The sequence below is a fragment of the Prionailurus bengalensis genome, chromosome E3 (assembly GCF_016509475.1).
Source record: "Prionailurus bengalensis isolate Pbe53 chromosome E3, Fcat_Pben_1.1_paternal_pri, whole genome shotgun sequence".
Taxonomy (NCBI): Eukaryota; Metazoa; Chordata; class Mammalia; order Carnivora; family Felidae; genus Prionailurus; species Prionailurus bengalensis.
Window position 1 is genome coordinate 32,629,808 of NC_057357.1, and position 22,128 is coordinate 32,651,935.

Below are 22,128 nucleotides of genomic sequence, written 5' to 3' on the forward strand. Positions count from 1 at the left end.
TTACGGTCAAACCACATCACTTGCTTGGGGAGCTTCACAATCCCCTTGCTGGAAAAGAGTATCTCGGCAACGTGATGAATACAGCCAGAACTTCCAAGCGGCCTGCAAACTCTCGCCTGTCAGGGCACTGGGATGAGCACGCAGAATGCTAGGAAATGGGGAATTGGGAAACGCCGCAGGGTCGCTCATGACGTTCACTCTCCTATTCATCAACAAACGAAAGGATAACAGAGAGCGGGGGCCTTGGTCCAAACTCAAACACGCATGCGGAATGTGGAGCACGGCTGACACACACGGGTTTCCGTGGGCCGTGTAAGTGTCCACAGCTGCACTTGTTCTGGGGAGCGAGTGGTTTGCAGGTGGGGGGCACGGCCAGAGGAAAGGCCCTGAGGTGGGAGTGTGCCTGGCGTGTCTGAAGAGAAGCAAGAGAGCAGAGCCAGCCAGACGGCGCTAGGTAATACTCAGCCTCTCAGCCGCTGTAGAGTCAGGGTCGGAAGAAGGCCACTGTGATTAAGGTAGGACGTGACCTGGCTTTTTTTTAAGTTGATTTATTTATTTTGAGAGAGAGAGAAAAAGAGCACATGAGCAGGGGAAGGGCAGAGAGAGGGGGAAAGAGAGAGAATCCCAAGCAGGCTCCGTGCTGTCAGCGCAGAACCGGATGCGGGGCTCGAACCCACACACTGTGAGATCACCACCTGAGCCCAAGTCAAGAGCGGACACCCAACTGACTGAACGACCCAGGCGCCCCTGGCTTAAGAAGATGACGCCGGACGCTACATTGAGAATAAACTGCAGGGGACAAGGCAGAAGCAAATGACTGGTTACGAGGCCACTACAACAATGCAGGTGACAGATGGCAGGGCCCTCAAGGCGGTGGAGCTGAGAGAGGTGGTCAGATCTGGATACAGCTGGACAGAGGGGCCGAACAGGGGTGATGGCCGACCGGAAGGCGGGTTGGAGAGAAAGAATCAAGGACGAGCCGGGGGTCTGAGCACCGGGACGGAGCTGCCCCCAACTGGGGGACGGGCAGGCTGCAGGAGGCAGGTCGGTGCGGGAGCTCGAGTCCGCTGTGGCGGCAGGCGGGAGGTGCCGAGCGGGCAGCTGGGGTCCAGCGCAGGCCCGCGGCTGGAGACAGAGCAAGCTGGTGCGAAGGATGCCCCTGCAAAGAGGCGGCCCGCTGCTGCCTGCGGGCATTTCGGCCCCAAGGGACCACACCGCTTCACATTCAAGGTGAGAGGTATCTGGGTTTGTGCAGTAAGATACCTTGATTTTAAAATGTTGGCAACGTGTTATTGGTGTTGAGGTAGGTGTTGTCTTCTACCCAACATGAGATGCAATAAAACAGAGCATATCATGTTGTAAGAAATAATAAAAAAATTAATAAAAATAACTAAGTTAGTAAATAAATAAGTAAGTAAGTAAATAAAATGTTGGCAACTAACACAAAATTACACATATTCTGCCGGACACCCAACTACATCCGTGGGCCCGAGGGCCAGATGTTTGCAACCTGTCTGCACAGCTATTTCCCTACAAAGGCGGGCACTGCTACTCTCATTTTACAAGTGAGGAACCGACGCTCAGAGAGGTGGATCGATGTGTCTCCAGTCACACAGCGAGGAAGAGGCAGAGCTGGGATCCAGAGGTCAGATCCAGAGGTCCTCTCCTGAGCCCGCAGTGCTCTGGGACCCAGGGCCTCCTCCACACCCTCAGCTCCCTTGTCAAAACAGGCAGGTCCTGGCCTAGAAACAGCCGGGAGCGCTGGAGGATGGCCCACAGCAGCCTGCCTGGCCGGGCGGGAGACGAGATCAACCAAAATGACATCACTGTAGTTAATAATTAGCTCTGAAGGCACGACGGGTCTGGGTCAGGTTCAAGAGCACAGGCTGGATCAAACAGGATGGGCCTCCCAGCAATCAAGAGTCTCTGTACCTGGGCCCTAGAGCAGAAAGCAAGAGCGCTCAGGAACCACTTGCTGGGGCAAACCGAGCTGTGTAAGAAGCCTGTGGGCACCACCTTTCGGACAACGCTTCTGCAGGATCCGTCTCACGGGCCTGGCCTCTCTCCAGGACTCCTGGCTGGAACGCTGCCCCTCACCCCGTAAACCCACCCTCACACTGAGGCCAGACAGGGCCTTCTGAGATACAAATGCGATCGTATCACCAGGTGAAAAACACTTCTCACTGTTCTTAGGAGAAAGCCTGAATCCCTGATCGACCTGCAAGGCCCACACACCGGGCCCCAGGCAAACGCAGTCCTCTCACCACCCTGCCCTGCCCTCCAGCCACACCGCGGCTTCTCATCTTCCTGAACTCCCCCTCAACCCCAGGGCCTTTGCTCCTGCCAGGCACCTGCATGCACACCTAGCCATCAGATGGGTGGTCGCTCCCTCAAAAACCTCTGTGACTTCCAGGCAACCCCTGGGCACCTTAACACAGTGGCCATCTGACTTTCCTCTGTGTGCCCAGGTGGTCCGTCCTTACCTCCCCCACAAGACGGAGCTCAAAAAAGACAGAGACACTTTTGTTCTTCTAATTGGCCTGCACTTGAATTACTTAAAGAAGAGACCCCGTTGGGGCACCTGAGCAGCTCAGTAGGTTAAGCGTCTGACTTCGGCTCAGGTCACGATCTCAAGGTTTGTGGGTTCAAGCCCCATGCCGGGCTCTGTGCTGACACCTCAGAGCTTGGAGCCTGCCTCGGATTCTGTGTCTCCTTCTCTTTCTGCCCCTCCCCCACTTGCACTCTGTCTTTCTGTCTCTCAAAGGTAAATAAAAGAGTAGACCCCATTAAAACATAGCACGTAGGCATAGTTCTTGGAAAGTCTGTCCCTTGTTCTGAAATGACGCCCTTCCTACTTATCTGGGATTCCTTTCTTTTATGAAATGGTAGTTCATAAATGCTTTAAAAAAAAAAAAGACTTCGTAAAATAAAAAGTTGGCAATCCCAACCCCAGGGGTTTGTTGGGGTTCTATCGTTTTGGCACAGTACTGGGTAGGGCAGTCCCCAGGTCTAGGAACCACAGGAAACCACTGCTCTACCCTCCACGGGCCTGTTTCCAGGCCCCCACACAGGTGTGTCCAAGTCTGGGCGAGGAGGCAGACCCACAGTACAGAGAGCTGCTGGTGTGCAGACCCGTGTTTGGAGGGTTGGGACCCCCTCGCACAGACTGTGTGACCTAGGTTTCTAACTGCTGTGGGCACCCGTGAGCAACAGCCATCTGTGTGGTGACACGGCACAAGGAGAAATGCCACCAGGTATGCAACGGTCCCAGGAGACGCCTCGGCCAATGTTCTACTGCTCGACACGGTAACTGCGAAGTTCGTGACGGTTGTGGGGAACCTCTCCTGAGGACAGTGTCCGCCAACGCCCGACCCTCGCCCTGGGCATCACGGCCGGGCCGCCGCTCAGCACCTCTTCTGCGACCACCCAACTAGGCTTCGTCTCCTCCTCCAGGGCTGGTCCCCTGCTTATGGAGTCGCTGTCCCCCCACCCCCACCCCTTGCTGCCCACACTGTCGCCAAGCTCAGAGCCCAGAGTCCAGCTGGATCTCCAGCATCGCCACGAAATGCCGTCCGTGCTCCCATCCCCCTTTTCGCACTGCTGGTTGATCCCCGAACCCCGCCGGGCCTTCCTTCCGAATGGCTGGCCGGCGAGCGCACCAGGCACTGCTCCAAGCACTTCACATGCATTAACTCCTTTACTCCTCCCACCGACTCCCATTTCACAGATGAGGAGACTGAGGCACTAAGACACGAAATTTGCTTGTAGAAGGCCATACGTTAGCTCGTTACAAGGGCAAAGCTGGGATTTCACACCAGACACAGCCTGGTCCCCAAGCCCGTGTTCATAACCACCTCCCACGTGGCCTCTCCAGCCCCTTGGGGCTCTGTTGGGACCAAGTGACCTGGACGTACACTTTAAGGACAGAGGTCCCTGTGGAAACGCTCAGATGGATTCCTGCTGCCTTGGGCCTGAGTTCTGGTTCATCTCAACCCCTGTCTCCCCTGCTGGCCACACCAGCTGCCGGACACGCCACGCTCTCTCCCCTTCCGGCTTCACCTCTGCCATCCCCTCTAACTGGCGGGCCTCGGTTTTGCCTTTTCCCACAATCTTCTGGTCCCTCCTTCACGGTGCCTGACCAGACAGGCCTCTCTAACCAGCCTAGGAGGTCTCTTCTCCTACTTATTCTCGAGCACAGAGCCGGTCCAACCGCCTCCACAGACCATCCCCGACAACCTGTGATTGTGTACTTACTTCCCTACCTGTTGGTGGCCCCCCCACCCCCACTCCAAACTGGAAGCACCACCAGAGCAGAGAGCAAGCTGGCCTCAGCTCACCATCACATCCCAGCTCCCATCGCTGTGCCTGGCATACAGCAGGCGCCCAACACATCGTGGAACGAATGGATGGATCTGCGGACTGGGTCTAGAAAATCAGGGGACAAGATTAGGTGTGGGACGCACATGCTACGGCCACACTATGTAAACGTCAAGTGGCCACGTGGAAGAGGCTGGGAAGGAATCCAGGAGTTTCACGAGGATGCCAGGTATCTACTTAGGATATATGGACAAGGGGGGAATTTCTCCCTACTGTAATTGGCCATATTTTCTAGAAACAGGCAAGACTCCTTTTAGAGGGCCCTGGTGCCACTTCCGGCAGGAAGCTGGCTTCTGGTCACAGCCTGCTGTCCTCAGGGCACTCCAGGGACCTGTCGGTCAGGAGGCCCATCAGGGAGCATGCAGGAATGCCCTGCCTGGTGTGGCTCCCTTCACCTGGACGCAGGCAGCCAGCGCGGCCTTTCTCACCCCCAAAATGGGGCCATCATACAAGTGATGAACTGGTTTAAACATGTCAGGATACGCTCCTCCAAATCGTTGTCAAAGCCGAAGATGCCCGCCCCGCGGAGCCCCGCAGTGTGAGCCCTACGTCACTTCTCCAGCAGCTGCACCAGGGACGACAGCCAGCTCTCCCCTCACCGAGCACCTACGATGGGCCCAGCACGGCACCGGGAGCTTCACCAACGTGATCTCATCTGATTTTCAACAGCTCCCCGGCAAGCCTTTAGAACCATTTTAGAGGCAAGGCCCTGAGCAATGCCACCAGCCCGATGGCTTGTCGGAGCGGGCACGGTGCCGCCAGCCCTCCCTCCTGCCCGGGCTCCATCTGGAGCCGCAGCGGGGCCGGGCAAGCTCACCATCTGCAAGGGTGGCAACCAATTCAGTTAATAAGAGCAGCCCCCAGTCCCTGTCTGCTAGGGACAAGTATGTATAGATGCGATGATGCGACGTCTTCCATTTGCTTTAATACGCGGGGTGCGGGTATATAAAAAGAGAAATGGTAGGGGCAGTGAGAGTAATAACCTTTGAAGCTGGAGGCGGGGTAGGTGGTGATTCACGGGGCCATTCTCTCTAGAAGTCTGATCTGTTTCATCTAGTCAAGCCAGCCTTCCCTTCCCATCCCCCTTCCCTGCCTCCTGCCCACCTGCCCTCCCTTCCTTCACGCTGCCAGTCTGTGACCTCTGCCCCAAGCCACTCTCCTCTCCGGCAAAAACAAAAACAAAACAGGCTCGAGCACGGGCAGCTGGCTTCTTTCCGGAGGGGCAGGGGTGAAGGCCTCCACGAGGCTCCGGGTCAGGAGCCAGCCTGTCAGAGCTCACCTGCCACACCCGACCCAGAGGCTCACAGCTGGTCTGGAGATATGTGATGGGGCTGTGGTTTCTTATCATCCTGTGACAAGGTCAGTAAACACAGGTTAAGTCACCTCCTCCTGCGATCTGTTGGTCGGTTGGAGCTGGCATTCCTTTGTGCCGGTCCGCCCGTATCACATCACCTTCGGGAAAAGTTGACCGGCCCCCAGCATTTCTCCCCGAAGTCAGCCTCCCCAAATCACTACGCTCACAAGGAGGATGCCCAGTTTCCAATCGCTTGGCAATATGAATGCCTTCGTCTAGGTTATGATGTTGCCTACGTTTTATGTACATAGAAGGCATTTTGTGATGTGCAGAGCGTGCTGACATTTCCCCAATGGAAGGGGAGATCCAGCATTTAGGAACAATCGCCAGGAAGAATAAAAAGAAGAAAGAAAAGTCAAACAATAACACGTGCATACCTTATTCTAGTATCATGTGCTCATAAAACCCACAATTCCTAGTACTTTCTGGATGGCGCCCTTTAGCGAAGACATAATTTGTGATGGGGCTGGGTAAAGACAGACAGCCATTACTTTCTTAATGGCCAGCTACCCAAAAAGGTTGAGTTAAGTGATCTCAACTAGCAATCTAGTCAATTAAAATTGATAAGTGAAAGACTTTTAACCTTTCTTTCAGCGGGCCACTCCTAGGTGGAGGGGGAAGGAAGCAATGTGAATTCCCAGCATAAAATTTAATTCCATTTCATGGATGTGAACATTCTTGCTGCCCATGAAAGCAAGCTGTCTCCCTCCTTCCCTGAATCCAATCAGAGAAAGACTGGTTTATCTTCTCTCCAGTCAGCTTAATCAATTTAAACCCTTAAAGAAATCCCTGTGGCCATCTCTCAAGGAGGAAGGGGCCAAAGGAGATGAGCAGAGAGCGGCCCATACAGGACACAGCTCCCTTGTTCTTCCAAGAGAGAGAAGACAAAAAGAGAACAAGAAGAAGGCAAGAAGAAGAAGTTAAGACAAACAGGTAAAACCCATCATAATCACGGAGAATCCTCTATTCACGCAGGAAGCTCTGCACTTTCTTTTTTTTTTTTTTTTTTAATTTTTTTTTTCAACATTTATTTATTTTTGGGACAGAGAGAGACAGAGCATGAACGGGGGTGGGGCAGAGAGAGAGGGAGACACAGAATCTGAAATAGGCTCCAGGCTCTGAGCCATCAGCCCAGAGCCCGACGCGGGGCTCGAACTCCTGGACCGTGAGATCGTGACCTGGCTGAAGTCGGATGCTTAACCGACTGCGCCACCCAGGCGCCCCAGCTCTGCACTTTCTATGCATCACCTTATTTAATTAGCAGGTAATACAGAGGACTGCAGCTTCCTGAGCGCAATTATACCCTGGACACAATGCTCAGTCATATATTTCATACGGTATTTTGCTCAGTTCTCAACACAGGCCCATAATATAAGGAAGTTCATCGCCATTTTACAGGTGAGGAAATAGAAGCGGGGCGGGGTGTGTTTTCCATCGCTGGTTTAAGGGAACACACGGCAGGGCAGGGGTATCCGGCTCAAGTGCCAACCCTCAGGGGTCTACATCAGGATCGTGGGTCACACAACGGAACGCTTCTGTCAAAACTCATTCAACTGTACGCTAAACCTTGGTGAATTTTATCAGACGTAAACTGATCTCAATAAAGCGGACTTAAAACAACAGGACCCTGTCTTTACCATATGCTACAAAGGGTGGCCCTCTGCGGGTCCCGCCTGCTCAACTTCCATGTCTTTGAGTTTTCTTTGAGGGCAACCTCCCTCCTCACTCTCAGGTGGAGTCTGAGTCTTTTCTTTCAAAAGAAATGGGCCCCACCGCCCAGCTCAAGGACCAGCCACGAGACCCCGGCCTCGCCCATTAGTGAACCACATTTCTCTGACCACAGATTGGTTCAGGGATGGTCAATGGACCCAAGCCAGACCAATGAGAGCCCTGCTGCGGACCTCCATCAAGTCACAGGAAAGAGCAGCCCTATTTCTGGAAGGGCTCCTTAGCCAGTTCAGTAGATTTTGGAACGGCAGACGGCCACCTTGTCACCATCTGATGAGAGCCCTCCTGAGGATGAAGCCAGAACAAAGGGAAGCCCAGCGGAGACAAAGGGCAGCAGCTTCCTCATGATGCTGCTTAAGTCCCTAGATGCAACTATGCCTGAAGGCAGTGTACTCCTGGACTTCCCAGTGACGTCAGCCAACTCCCCTTTCTGTTCCTGAAGCCAGCCTAAGTTGTGTGTTCCGTCTCTTCTAACCGAAGAATCCTACTATATCACCATGCCACCTTGCCCATCCCTGTGCACGTGCCCTATAGCAAATGGGAGGAAAGAGAGAGCCCTACACGTATGAGAAGGGTTATCGGAACGCAACCAGGCTAATGCCCATTGTCGCTTTTAATCAAGTCACCCACAGTCACTTTTGAAAGTCCCTCCCCACCCCCTTTTAGCAGCAGAATCTTTACTCATTGGCATCATACAGAAAACCAATCAAACTGGCAGTGCCACGGTCATATGGAGGGCAGGGATCCTGGAGCCGGAGACCCCGATCACCCTGCCCAGACCCCTCGGCGGACGACCTGCACAGCCCCACCTGGGCTGCGGCGAGCAGAACCCACGACGGGCTTCCAGGCGCCCAGAAGGCAGGGCCCTTTCTTGGAGTTTTGCGGGACACGCACGCTCTGTTGGTGCTTGGTGACGGATCAACCACAGTCCCAAATGCTGGTGGCACACTGACCCTCCCAGCTACGTCTGAGCCGGCAGGGCGGAGAGGACACTGCCCCCTGCCCCGCCCCCTCACCCCTGCCGTGACTCACTCAGATCTAGGACGTCATCGGTTTTGATCAGGTCCTCCTCCCGCGTCAGTGGCAACTGGGTCTCTGGCTCCCCTCGCAGCTGCAGTGACAGGGAACGGAGCATGAAGAACACCCGGATGGCCTGCACAAACAGTTGGGGAGCAGCAAAGAATGAACCTGTAGTTAGTCAGGTGACATGCTCCATGTGGAGAAACCACAGAGTGGCTCTTGATTTCAACAAACAAAACGAAGTCCACCTCTCCCAGTCCCAGTCCCAGGGCTCTGGTGTTTGCAAAGCAAGACAAAAAAAAAAAAGAAGAAGAAAAAGAACAAGAAAAAGAAAGAAAATCAACAGGTGCAGCCTGTTCCCACTTATCCACAAGTGAGGGCACTTCACCTCAACCGAGCACCTGTCATTTGCCAGCACCTCTCACCTAGTGTCACATGACCTTCTGACCACCCCACCCCCACCCCCCACCCCCGCGTCCTCAGCAGGTGGCCCGCTTTGCGGACAAGGCACTGAGACCCAAGGAGGTGAAGTTCCCTGCCCCAGGGCATGCATCTAGGGAGGGCTGGAACCTGGCCTCTTCCCACTAAACCAGCACACAATCTGGGAACGCAAATCCCAAGTGACAGCGTTCCCGCGTCCCACCTACTGAACGTGGGGGCAGAGAGGACAGAGGGTGAACCCTGCAGGGTTCAGGGTAGCCCGACTCGATTAAAAGCCCACCCCTGCCCCTCCTGGGCGAGCCCGTGCACAGCAAAGCTTCAGCCCCTTGGCCTTGCACAGGGGCTACGCTGTGGACGGGACGGCAGACCTGGGGCCTGGCAGGTGTGCGGGGACATCGGTGCCCCAAGGGCCCCTCACACTGACCCAGCCAGCTCTGTGGGAACAGAGGCAGCTCCGCGAGCATGGGGATCCCTGGCCCGCGGAAGAGGCGTCCCGGAGGGATCCAGCATGGCCATCCACGCTTCCCAGAGACCGGGAAGAAAGCAGAATCCCAGGCCCCGGAACCAGAGATGTTAGTGCAGAAAGCAGCCTTCACCGCGGGCCCGGCTTGTGCTGGCAGCACGCAAGCTACTCTCGGGTTCCCGGCTGGAGCTGAGTGGCCCACCGGTCAGACCAGGAAGCCGAGGGGCAGCCCCTCGCACAGGCCGTCTTCCCACCTCTTCCCCTGAAGCGTAGCTGACGGGCCTGAGGCCTGAGGGAAACCGCTCTGCAGTCAGACACACGAGGTCTGCGCTGGACTTGCTGGGCAAGGCCTCCGACCCCCGTGAGCTCCAATGTCCACATCCGTGAAATAGGGGTGGTGGCCCCCGCCTCACAGGGCTGCTAGGAGGCTCTGAGATAAGGTGGGGGGGCGGGGGCGGGGGCGTGGCTAGCATGTGCTAGTAAAGGGGCAGCCATCGTTCACTGCGGCCACTCGCTAGCTGGGCACGGGGGAGGGCACGGGGACAAACCACTGTCGCCACTGGCGAGCCACACGGCGATGAGCGCCAGCCCACTTTTGGTCTTCTTGTTTACAGTTCTGAGGCTACAGGCTTGGCCCACTGACCGGGGAGGCGGCCCTTCATAAGACAAGGTGCCTCCCGAAACAAGGCGGGGGCGGGGCTGGGGGGAGGCAAATTCCTGCCTCTGCCTCCAAAGAGCGGGGCTCGCGCTGGCTCCCGATGACCCAGGCCACAAGGATACCCACCCGCACGTGGAAAGCCTCATCTGGCCGTGGCCTGCAACTGGCAAGAGACCTGAGCCACTTTCTTGCTCTCCTAACATAGAAAACCGGAAGAACAATCCTACGTCCTGGACGCATTCTGAGGTCACGCCAAAGTACTAGAGGAAGATAAGCTTTTGTATCGCAGTGAGAGTGGCAGCTGCATCAGTATCGGTCTGATTGTTCTTATCAGCTTTTTAAAGTACAGTCTTCGTAAGACGTCTGCAACAATCTGAAGAGAAAGAAGCGTGGCTTCGTTTTCTTAAAATCGAAACGGCAATTGTGAAGCAGCCACCGCGTGCCAGGCACCGTGGGCACCTCACCGCAGTGTCAAAGCCGTGACACGGGAAGAGACGGAACGGGGAGAGGCAGACCGAACCAAGTTCACAGGGCTGATGATGCCTGAGCTGGGGCTGGAACCGGGAATGTCTGATGCTTGTGGCACTTAACCAAGCGCACGAAGAAATTCACACGCCTGTGCCGGCCTGAGCGCAGAAAGCCCAAGATGTGGGTGGTCATTTGAACTACACGGCCATCTGAACTCTCAAATAATGAGTCACGGGCCTCAGATGTGACCAAAAAAGGCCCATCGGTCAGGTCGAAGCTGAGTGAATGCTTCATTTCTGTGTCAAAAACCCATTCCTCCCGGGGTTCTGAGGGCAAAGAAATCAAGCAGGACCCTCCTCGCTGGGGGTTGAGAACAGAAATGTGTGTGGCTTTCTACAGACCATCACTCTGAGAACCAAAACCTTCCAATATAAAAGTTCAGAACTTGGCTCCTAGGAGGGACCTTTCTGGTAACACATCTGCTTTTGCTCTGCAAGCAACAAATGGCAGGTATTTCCAGAAATACCAAATGATGATAATAATAATAACAATAATAATAGAATAATAAAAATATGAAGAATACAGAACATAAAATAAACGCCCCGAAAATACTTTTCCTGGTTCTTGCCCCAGTTAAGAGAAGGAAGAGGGTGTGAAAAGCCCATGCCCACGAGGGAGGACGGACCCCACAGGGCCAGGTGCTCCATTTGGACTAAAGATGGGGGTCCCTTGGGGGTCCTACAGGGTCCACCAGGCACGGTGACTAGCCACACAAGTCCAAGAATCCACAAAAGAGAGGTAAAACACCAGGATCAAGGCCCTCAAATTCATCCCACAGCCCCCTAAACAATAACACCCCCTCTACTCACCAGAGTCCTGCCAGGGACTAGCGAGGCAAGACCGCGACCTCTCACTGAAGCCTTTTAACAACTCCGCGTGGTTCCCATTTTACAGACAGGAAAGCAAAGCCCGGGGATGTGAGGCAGCCTGCCCACAGTGACTCGGCTAATAACCAGACTCCAAAGTCTGTATTCTTCCAACCATATGCCTTTGCCTTCAAAAGATTTAAGGCTTGGGACCCAGGCTTTTATTGAGCGCTTCTCTGGACTTTGCCAAATAAACATGCAATTTGTCAAGTTTTACTGAAAAGGAAAAAGGACTCATTACTCTTTCTGAAGCTTCCACAGAATGCCAGGAAGGCAGACGGACACTGGAAGAACACATTCGTTTTGGACAGGAGTGACAGCTGAGCACGCTCAAGTACCAAGAAGAGACGCGTCCTGCGTGCTCCAGTGCCCCCAAGAGCGAGTTCTGCGAGGGGGTCGTGGGGAACGAGTTCGCCAAGTGGGGCAGGACGGCTTCGGGCTCAGACGGACCTAGGTGAGTCACACGAATCCCCCGAGCCCAGATGTGAGTTCTGGGAATGGGGGGTACCCACCGGCCCCGATCTCAGGGGCCACCGCAGAGGCGCAGCCCCTGAGCCCTGGGGCCGCCCCGTATACAGCGCTCAGGTCCAGCCCTCTCGCCACTGCCCCTGCCACACCTGCAAGCCACGGAGTTTAGGGGGCAGTCGCCCAGGTTAGAAGCCCACCAGGCTGTGGAAGTGGCCGCGAAGAGTCAGTCATTCTTAATGGGACGCCGAAGCAGTGTAAAGCGGGCACAGCCCGTTGGGAAAGCGCCTTGCCGGGATGTACAGTGTCACGCAAAAAACGTTCATACCCTTTGAAGCGGAAACTCCACTTCTGGGAACTTATCCTAAAGAAATAAGCCAGGAGAAAGAAAACACTGTATTCGTGAAGCTGCTCATGACAGTTTAGCTGAAAATAATGCGATCCCGGAAGCAACCAGGATATCGAACCAGCAGAAAGATGCCTAAGTCATGGCAGAAGTCACCAGATAAACTTTCAGGCCCCGGTAAGAGATTCGACTTGCGACGACCGGGTCACAACAAGGAGAGCTTCCTGATTCTGCTGCAGGATGGAGAAAGGACAGGGAGGGGCCTGGAAGCGAGGCCACGAGGCACCCTTCCTGCCTCCATGAGAAGACACGCTTGCAAACAAAGGCAGGGAGGAGACGCGAAAAGTGTCTTGGGTGATGAAATCACGGGAAATTCTTTCCCCTCCACTTTTAGAACCTCACAAGATGTTCTTTCATGCGTAATACACATCCAGAGAGGAAAGAAAAATATCCTATTTCCTCACGGTCAAGAGCAATAAACACAAAACCTGTGTGTGCTTTTACGTGGGGATAGGGAACAGAATTCAGGGACAAATAAAATTTCACACAAATACATGTGTTTCCTAATGGCTTCCCAGATTACCACGGAAAGGTAGCTACTGGATTAAATCCAGATTTTGATGTTCACCAAAATTCCTCTAACTCTTCTCTAGCCTTAAGCTTCAGGAGACCACGAAAAACTCTCTTTCCTTCCCTCCTGAGATGCTAGACTGCTTCACCGCACAGTAAGTACCTCCTGAGCACCTCCTGTCTGCCAGGCACCTTGCAGCCTGTCTTTCCAACTACCTTGGGCAGGAGCTGAGACACAGAACACACAAGCAACGTGAGGCTCAATGAGGTTGAACAACTTGCCCAATGTCACACAGCTGGAGCTGGCACTGAACTTGGTTGGTCTCACCAGCCTGTGTTCTTTCTAAACTGCTTCTCTCACTGCCTCTGGGAGGGGCCCAGCCCAAGTCCCCATTTCTGCTTACATGTTCTCCTCAGACCCCAGTAGTTCCCAGGACCTTCGTTTCTACGTGAACTTCCCTTACCAGCTGGCATGGCTCAGTGGCTCTCTTGCTATTTCGGTCTCGTTTTATAATCTCCATTCACTGTCTATTCTGGCATTTTGCACAGTACCTAGCAAATGCTCAACACATCTGTCGAATGGAAGAATGCGCAGGAGGCACAATGTGACTTTCAGTGCTGGGTGCCTCCCCATGGCCTGCGAGGCCCGGTCACCCTCCTGTCTTATCCCGTTCCCTTCACTCAGCCTGCCGGTCACCCTGCTTCCTGAACATGCCGTGCTTATTCACATCTTGAACTCTGTACTCAAATGTCCCCTCAGCCCAGTTTACTTCTGTGCCCTCGGGCACAGCATCTGGCATACGGTGAGTGTCCAGGGGCTCTCTGATGAATGTAGGGAGGACTGTTTTACAAGTTAGGAATGATGTATTATTAAGGGTTGTTTGAACTTCCTTCAACAAGTCCTTAAGGAAACAGAAGGGATTTCTGAAAAGGGTCAGCCTCCTAAAAGTTAAAAAAGTTTCCTTGGTGGAAAAAGAAGAAGAAGAAGAAAACCTTTGAATCCAAAAGGATGAAATGGAATGTTCTTTGGATACAAGCAAAGAACTTGAAAGAAACCACATAAGCCCTCAATTGCTTGCTAAACCATATACTTCCTTTAGCTCAAATTCAAAGTACACTGCTGTGTTCTGATGTCTGAAATGGGCTAAGGATTCTGGAGCTTCTGGAGGATTCTAGACAGCTCCTTGAAATAGGAACCGAACTGAGGTGAGTGGCCAAAACTCCCCTTCAGAAATCTGAAGTCACAAAGGAAAGCTTCTCTAAGGTAGATGGCTTTGCTTTGAGATGGCCGGCCCTCTTTTCTACCATTCGGCCACCTTCTCACGGGCTCTAAACCCAGGGGCCCTGAGGCTTCAGAGTTGCTTTTATAAACTTGTCACACAGACAAAGCCTGAACAAGAGACCCCGGGGAAGCGCAGACATTCCCAGCGCTCTGTCTGCACTCAGTTAGTTGGGCTACGCATCCCGTCTGCGGCAAGGGAGGCAGGCCGCTTACAACCAAGTGAGGTGTGAGGGGCAAAGAGGAGAAGGAGGCCCGTACCACCAGCAGCTACTACTGGCCTGGGACGCCTGGGTGGCTCAGTCGGTTAAGCATCTGACTCTTGATTTCGACTCAGGTCATGATCTCCCAGTTTATGAGTTTGAGCCCCGCCTTGGTCTCTGCACTGACAGTGCAGAGCCTGCTTGGGATTCTCTCTTTCTCCCTCTCTCTGTCCCTTCCCTGCTCATGCACTCTCTCGCTCTCTCAAAATAAATAAACTTAAAAAAAAAAAAAAGAAAAGAAAAATATCTATTAAAAAAAAAAGGACCACTACTGGCCTTTCGTGTTCTGCCTTTCATTGACTCCCCACAATACTTCTGGCAAGGGCAGGGACGTGCTCCTCTCAGATGGGTAAAGGAACCCCAAAGCCCAAGCAACCCTCCCTCTGCCATCTGCCCCACCCCTGAATTTCTCCCATTCTCTCCTGTGGACCATGACCGTCTGCCCTGGGCTGGCAGGGCCTGATGTCAGCAATCAGCTACCAAGGCCAAGGTCCTGGCTGGGCTCTAAGGCCCCCGAGATCAGCTCCCTCCAGCCTCATCACTTCCCATTGGGCCTCCCTCGCTCTGTGCTCCAGCCACGTCCCTTCCCTAGAGGTGCTGGAATGAGCCACATCTCCCTGGCGCTCTGCACCCCCTGGCTGCCCGGCCTATCCCTCTGGTGCCCGTGCCACCTCGCTCCCCAGGTGGGATTAAGAGCCTGACCCCATATTCCTTAAACTGATGATGCTGCCTTTCCTACCCTGGCCTCTAGACTCTCCTAGATGACTGAGGCGGTGTATTCCCCGTCCCTGGTGCCCAGCACCACGTAGGACTGATAAATACAACGAAGGTGGCAGTAGGGAGTGGCAGGTCAGAGTGGCTAAGAGGGTAGCTCTGGAGGCCACGCTGCCCGGGCCGAGCCCTGGCTCCTGCTACTTATCAGCTGGGGGACCTTGAGCAAATCGCTGGACCTCTTCATGCCTCCGTTTCTTCCTCTGTGAGATGGGTTAAATTTAGCACAGCCTCCTAGGACAATTGTAAAATTACATGAGGAGGTTCATACTAAGAACTGATACGAAGACTCACTTTCTGTCAGACGTGAGCTCCTACAAGCATTAAGAAAACGGGGGACCACGAGCCAGAAAGAAGGCAGTACCAACACAGAGCAGGAGCTCTCAACATTCACAGCCTTCTGGACCTCGCTCTGGCTCAGACAGGGTGGGTCCTGAGGTGAGGTCTGCGGGTTTGGTCAGACGGCAGGGAACACGGATGGACTTAAAACACGCAGGTCCGACTTCCTCTGCGTCCCCCGCCACCTCATGCCTCCAAGGTGAAATCACCGCCTGGGCAGAGGAAGCCCATGGAATCTTCCTGTTTGAGGCCGATCCAGCAGGTGACTCCTGGTTCTCAAAATCCAAGAACGAACACCTCTGTGGCTCTGGTTAGCCTGGGATTAACTCAGAAGAAGAGGGCAAGGGATTCATCTCATTTATCCATTCATGTCTCCAGGGAATGCTTTTCTAGGAAGAGGTGACAGTGCTTTCTAAAGTAGTTTTTTTTTTTTTTTTTTAATGTTTTTATTTATTTTTGAGACAGAGAGAGACAGAGCGCAAGCAGGGGAGGGGCAGAGATAGAGGGAGACACAGAATCCCAAGGGGCTCCAGGCTCTGAGCTGTCAGCACAGAGCCCGATGGGGGGCTCAAACTCATGGGCTGTGAGATCATGACCTGAGCTGAAGTCAGACGCTCAACGGACTGAGCCGCCCAGGCGCCCCAAGGTGACGCTGCTTTCTAAGAAAGAAGCTGATCTTACGAGAGAGATAGCATACCGTGAAGAGCCCTGCGAGACTGCTTCAGAAAAAAAGCACTGATAAGGGGTGCGCGCTGCTGCGGGGTTCTGAGAACTAATGTGCCCGTCACACGCGGAAGCAAGCAGGCAGGGCGAGAATCGCAGTCTCCTTAGCGGGTGCCTGCCTGGAGATCCCTCAGATACCTTAACACCACACCATCTCGGGCGGGGGTGCTGAGCCTCTCTGGGCCAGAGTTTCACACGGGCCTCACCTGCGCTGCCTGCCCTCTGCTCACCCCCCTGCCCCTGGTGCCCGCAGCGGCCCGGAGGCTTTCTCTCAGAGCCTGGGGCTGAGGGTCGTGCCCTGCACCGGAGAAGGCAGCCTGCCCGGCACCGCGCCGTGGAATTTCAACCCTGCGTTAGCAAGGGGCAGGTCCCCTTGAGAAATCTGTCCTGGCGGCAGGGCGCGAGGGGGGCGCCCGTCCGCCTGCTGTCTGGACACGGGGTGGACGGAGGGCTCCTGACCTGCTGGAAGACCCTCCCTCCCGGCCCCGGCGGCGGCCCCGGCAGACGGCAGCCCAGGAGAGGTGGGTCCCACCTGCGCTCACTCACCCGCCGCGTCTTCTCCACGTCGCCGCACGGCAGCCGCTTCACGAAGTCGATGCCGGTCAGCGGCGTGCCCGTCGGGGGCAGCAGGATAGAGGCGTCCATCATGAGGTACTCCACGTTCATGGGCTTCATCTGGAAGAGAGACATCACAGGAAACCTCACCGCAGGGAGGGAGGGGCCGGGGCAGGTTACACAGGGCCCCTCGTCTCACCCGCCGACAGCCAACGGGTACAGTGCGCCCACGTTAAGGCTGGCACGAGGCCTTGAGGCAGACAGATGTGCGGGCCGCGAGCCTTTGTTTCCCGAGACGCAGAGTTTTCCTTCCCTTGAACTGACAGCTCGGACACCCTTGACGAGTTGCCTCCGTGCTGCGGCAAGTTGTGCTTTCTCACCCTCTCGGGCCCCTCCACCCAGCGGGGAGCGGGTCCCTGACCGCAGCCTCCTCCCTCTCTTTGTACTCCCCAGAGTGACGACGACAGACCTAGCGAGGGCAGCCCCCGTTTGTGGAGAGCAGACCACTGAATGCAGGCAGGCGGTGAGCTACAGATCCTATTCAGTCCCCCCGAAGACTCCAGAAGGGATGTTGCCCAGTCCGCCGACAAGACAGAGACTCAGCTGGCTGGTGGCAGAACTAAGATGCAGACCCAGGCCCGCCTTGCTCCAGACGCCCTATGACTCCTGCCACATGACCACCAACCTACTTCCTTCCTCAGCCGCTCAGCATCTTACCTGGGATCAGAAAAACAAAGCTACTCAGTGAGCACCTACTAAGTTCCGGGCACCTGTGGGGCTCACCTACCACTGGACGGGAGTGCTGATGCCGTCCCTTGTTACAGAGGGGAACACCGAGCCCTGAGAAAGCGCGTATGCCCACAGCCACTGGGCCAGACAGGAGCGGAACTGTCTGCCTAGCTCCACACCACTTCCAGGAAGTCTTCTCTGATGACTATGATGAATGGTAACATCTCCCCTCCTGGAACTTTGCTGCATCAGTACTGACACTGAATGTGCATGCATCGTTGGACACAGACACTTCATTTACCAGACACCCTAAAGGAATGAGATTTCCTATATAGGTAAATGTCCTAGAGATTTAATTTTACTGCTTCAAGCATCACATGCTGTTTTAGGTGTCTTTTTTTTTTTTAATATGTGAGTGATTTTTTTTTAATGTTTATTTATTTTGAGATAGAAAGCAAGGAGGGAGAGGCAAAAAGAAAGGGAGAGACAGAATCACAAGAAGGTTCTGTGCTGTCAGCACAGAGCCTGACATGGGGCTTGATCCCAGGAACTGTGACATCATCATCTGAGCCAAAATCAAGAGTTGGACGCTTAACCGACTGAGCCACCCAGGCGCCCCTTTATCTATCTATCTATCTATCTATCTATCTATCTATCTATCTATCTATCTATTTTAAAGAAGGTGGGCTTCAATGCTATCACTTTTTTTCCCTCCTGGAACACACAGCTAACTATACACGGCATGTGTGGTGAGGGCCCGGCTGTCTGTGCTAAGCAGCCAAGGAGACAGCACACCCTGCTTGCCCCTTCCTCTGGGCCGCTGTAAGCAATTTCCTCCAAAGGCCTGGGGTCCCTCATCCCAAGTCCCTTTATCCCAGGGCAGGGTGGCAGAGCCCCATGTCCTGCCCCGGGGCCGCCCTTGGCATCGCCTTCCCGCAGTGCCTTCCGGCCTGCCCTCCGCCCCCTTGCAGCCCACTCCGCGCTGCCCCACCTGTCTCCACCACCTTCCGCAGGAACAGCAGACGGCTGCCATCATTACACCTTCTGCATCAGATAGGAGGTGATTCAGAAATGAATGAGGGTCAAAAATGAAGGCCTGGATTTAGCACAAGGGTCTCCGTGAGCACATCAGCAGCACCCGAGGGTCTATCTCTGCTTCATTTAGCTCAGCGACTGGTTCCTGAAGTCTGACCTAAGGACTATACTTTCAGGTATGGGGTGTGCCCCCTTTCAGGTTCTCTGGGGTGCCAGACACACAATGTGTGCAGGACACACAATGAACATGCGACAAGACAGACAAACGAGGCCGGGGGAGGCCCCTATGGTGGGAGGGAGGGGAGCCAAGCACTCGTGCACACCGTCTATGGGAGGCACCCCTTCGGTATTACACATCCAGGCCGGGTGCGTGGTGTGGGTCCCATTTTAGAGACGGGAAAAATGAAGGCTTAGGATGGAAGCAACCCGTTGAAGGTCGCATCGTCAGGAGGTAACAAGAGCAGGAACTGAGCAGGGGTTTAGGACCCCGAGCTTCTCCACATCGTCAGGTGACGTACGAGCCTCCCGTTTCAAACAGGAAACCGACCTGTGGAGAACCGCAATGCAGAAGGAGACATCCCGGGGGTGAGATAAAGTGGTAGCTAACCCCTGAATCCACTCCACTTCCATTACTGGTCCAAACAAAGAGTAGGACACAGAGACACTCTTCCGGGGGGTCAGGGGAATGATGGGGGGCAGTGGCCACCACCAGGTGTGAGATGCACCTGGGTGGCCTACACATCACCGGAGGAGGCCCGGGCACTACTCGGGCACATCTGGAGACGAAGAATGCCAATTTACAACGTTCCCTTTCCGCAGAGGGCCCGGAAGTGCCGAGGGCAGGGGTGTGGTGAGGGCCCAGCAGTCCACCCCCCGGTGAGATGGGCTTGGGAGCCAGGAGCCACTTTGAGCAAGCTGCTTCTGTGTTTGTGACACTGAGGTTCATTACAACTTCCCGAATCGCTTCACTCTTTGATGAGCAGTGTCCACGAAAAGGACGTTTGTCACCTAATTACTGACTGCCAACGAAGGGGCAGGTGTCAGGGATGCAGACAAATAAACACGACAGAGAGAGCTGCGTGACCCGATCTCTTCCCATGACCGTGCCTGCCGGACGGAGGCAGACAGGGAGGACTCTAAGCCGGTGCCGTGCATTCGAGGACAAGCAACACGCCAGAACATTCCAGGGGCCCAGCAGAGAAGGGCAGGACACTGCAGGGGAACTGCTCTGCCTTGGAATCCTGGCTCTCACCTCCCTGGCTGGGCAGGCTGGGGCCTCCTGATCGGTGATGGGAGAGAATGACAGCAGCCACTCTCCCATCAGGGTGAGGCGGGCAGCAAGGGCAGAACTACGTACAACATGCTTTACTTTCCTGACGTGGCGTGAGACCTCAGTCAGGGACCATTTTGCACCCAAGTGAATCTTTCCGACCCATCTACGGCACGACCCTAACAGGGGGAGTGAGTGTCATCTGAGATTTCAAAAGTGGCAGCGAGCCAGAGGCACCGTTTCCAACTCAGCTCCCCGCCAATCTGTGTCCTTCGGTCAGAAAGGCCCAAGTGAGAATTCTCTCGGTTCCGCAGGACGAGCCGCACAGGCCACGCCAGCGCTTTCTGGCCCCTCACTTACTGTCATGCTCCTGTACTCGTCTTCAAACATGTCCAAAAAGATTTCTTCTCCCTAAAAAGGAAGGAAGGGAGGGAGATTATGCATATTTTGTCCATAAACACCAAAGTATTATAAGCTCCACTTCACGGCTTGGGGGGCCATCTGGTTCTCATTAGTGAGTTCTAGAAAATCACCAGGAAGTAAAATACACACGTGAGCACGAACACACACGCTCTCTCAAACGAAAGCCCGGATATCATGTTGCGCCTCTCAACGACTCTCCCCCCCCCCCTTTTTTTTTAAGCACGTATAGTTAGATCCCTTCTGTCAAGGCAGCTAATTAAAACAGCAACAAAACACCACCACATATAATTAAAATATAAATGTGGTTAAAATGGCGAGTGTTCAACATCATGTATTTGTCAAGAACGGTGGGAGAGATGGGGAAGCCCGGCTCAGCTGCCATGTTCAAACCAGGAGGCGCCACACCTCGGAAAGGAAGCGTATAATTAAGTATACTTAACGCTAAAATTATACAGCCTGGTCCGTTCATTTTTGAGGCACGCCTGTGAGGCTCTGTAGCTCCGCGGGGCTGTGATGGCCAAGAACTTGGGTCTGAAACATGTACACCAGGGGCCAAATCCCAGCTTCACCTCTCAGAGCCTCTCGCTGGGTGACAGCCCACAACTACGCGGGTCGCCGTGAGGGTGACACGGGTCAACCTGAGCACAGAGCCCGCCGCCCGGCCAGGGCTGCTAAATGCGAGCACGGTCATTATGGGCACCACTGGACGGAGCACAGCTGGGGAGGGGAGGGGAGATTCAGCTGAATGCATCTGGACTATTGGAACTGTCCTGTCTCTCTCCTAAGTCCTGAATCACACATGTACAAACACAAATACATGGGCAGGGTGGGAATGGAGGAGATCCTTTATACATTTTTCCAGTATAAGTTCCACGTAAGAACCACAGAAATCACGACCCTGGAAATATCCAACACCTTCTGAGTTATTATACTTAGGACCTTATAGGATTGTATTATATGTAAGACCTTATAAGTAAAACTTACAGGATAAAAGAACGATCTGGGTGGGGAGAAGGGAGCTGCAATTCAAATATAGCTCTCCTTTCGCTAATGGTGAAGAAAACCCTCTGGGCAAATGTCTACCTATGTATCTCTGTCTTTCGGTTTTTGCAATGCAAGACTTTCTGTGGGGGGTGGGGGGCAGGGGACAAACTAAGAGCAGTTATCCTGGAAAGAGACCCAAAGATGACTAATGCAGCCGTGAGGCCTCCACTTTCTCCTGGGCTTTGCCGAGGACGTGTATCCTCGCTGAGGCCAAGCCTCTTGCGATGGTCTAAGGGGAGCCTGGGATTTCCTCCCCCGTGCGTGGGGGACCGCAGGGGTCCACCCTCGGCTGGGTGTGCCCACCATGCTGCAGCTGCACGGGGTCGTCTGAGCCTGACGAGGTGGGTCCTAGATTACAAGGCCTGCTTTTCTCTCAATGAACATGGACAATAATGGGCAGTGGCTTAAAAAGCTTCCTGCAAACAAAAGAGTTCTGGTGCCTAAGTGCCTATAATTCATGGTAGTTTAAAGAGAATACAAAAAATCAAAGAGGTTGAGCAACAAGAAAATGGCAGCGCTAACACCTTTCTCCTGATCAGCCAAACGACAAGGGGAAACTGTGGCTAACTGGACCTGGAAAGACCTGACGCAGAGGTAGAAAACCAGGAAGGGACTAGGTCCATGTGAATATGGAGTAATCCACCTACTGCTGACAAATTACGTGCTTCCCTAAGGAATACATCATGCCCTAGATAAGGATGACACAAAACCATCACAAGGAGATATTTCAAAACTAAACATCTGGAATCCGAAGAGGAATCTACAAATTTCTCTGTTACTCAAAGTCATAGTGGTCCTTTACAAAATCTCACTACCCTTAATGATAAACGTCTAGAAGCCTGTACGAGGTTTCCTGGCACACAGGTCTATAAATAACGTAC

At 54.0% G+C, this 22,128-nt stretch overlaps 1 protein-coding gene across 8 annotated transcripts in view; it reads right to left on the reverse strand.

The window, feature by feature from the left end:
- Positions 1-22,128, reverse strand: part of CLEC16A (C-type lectin domain containing 16A) — a 203,420-nt gene that overhangs the window by 93,845 nt on the left and 87,447 nt on the right. For all 8 annotated transcript variants that reach the window (XR_006294234.1, XR_006294235.1, XM_043560532.1 and 5 more), the window contains 3 exons: positions 20,141-20,191; positions 16,738-16,866; positions 8,492-8,612 (listed from right to left, as the gene is read on the reverse strand). Coding sequence is in view for 6 of the 8 variants with exons in the window: in XM_043560532.1 (XP_043416467.1) it covers positions 8,492-8,612; positions 16,738-16,866; positions 20,141-20,191 (301 nt within the window). In the remaining 2 variants the exon portion in view is untranslated. The remainder of the gene's footprint in view (positions 1-8,491; positions 8,613-16,737; positions 16,867-20,140; positions 20,192-22,128) is intronic.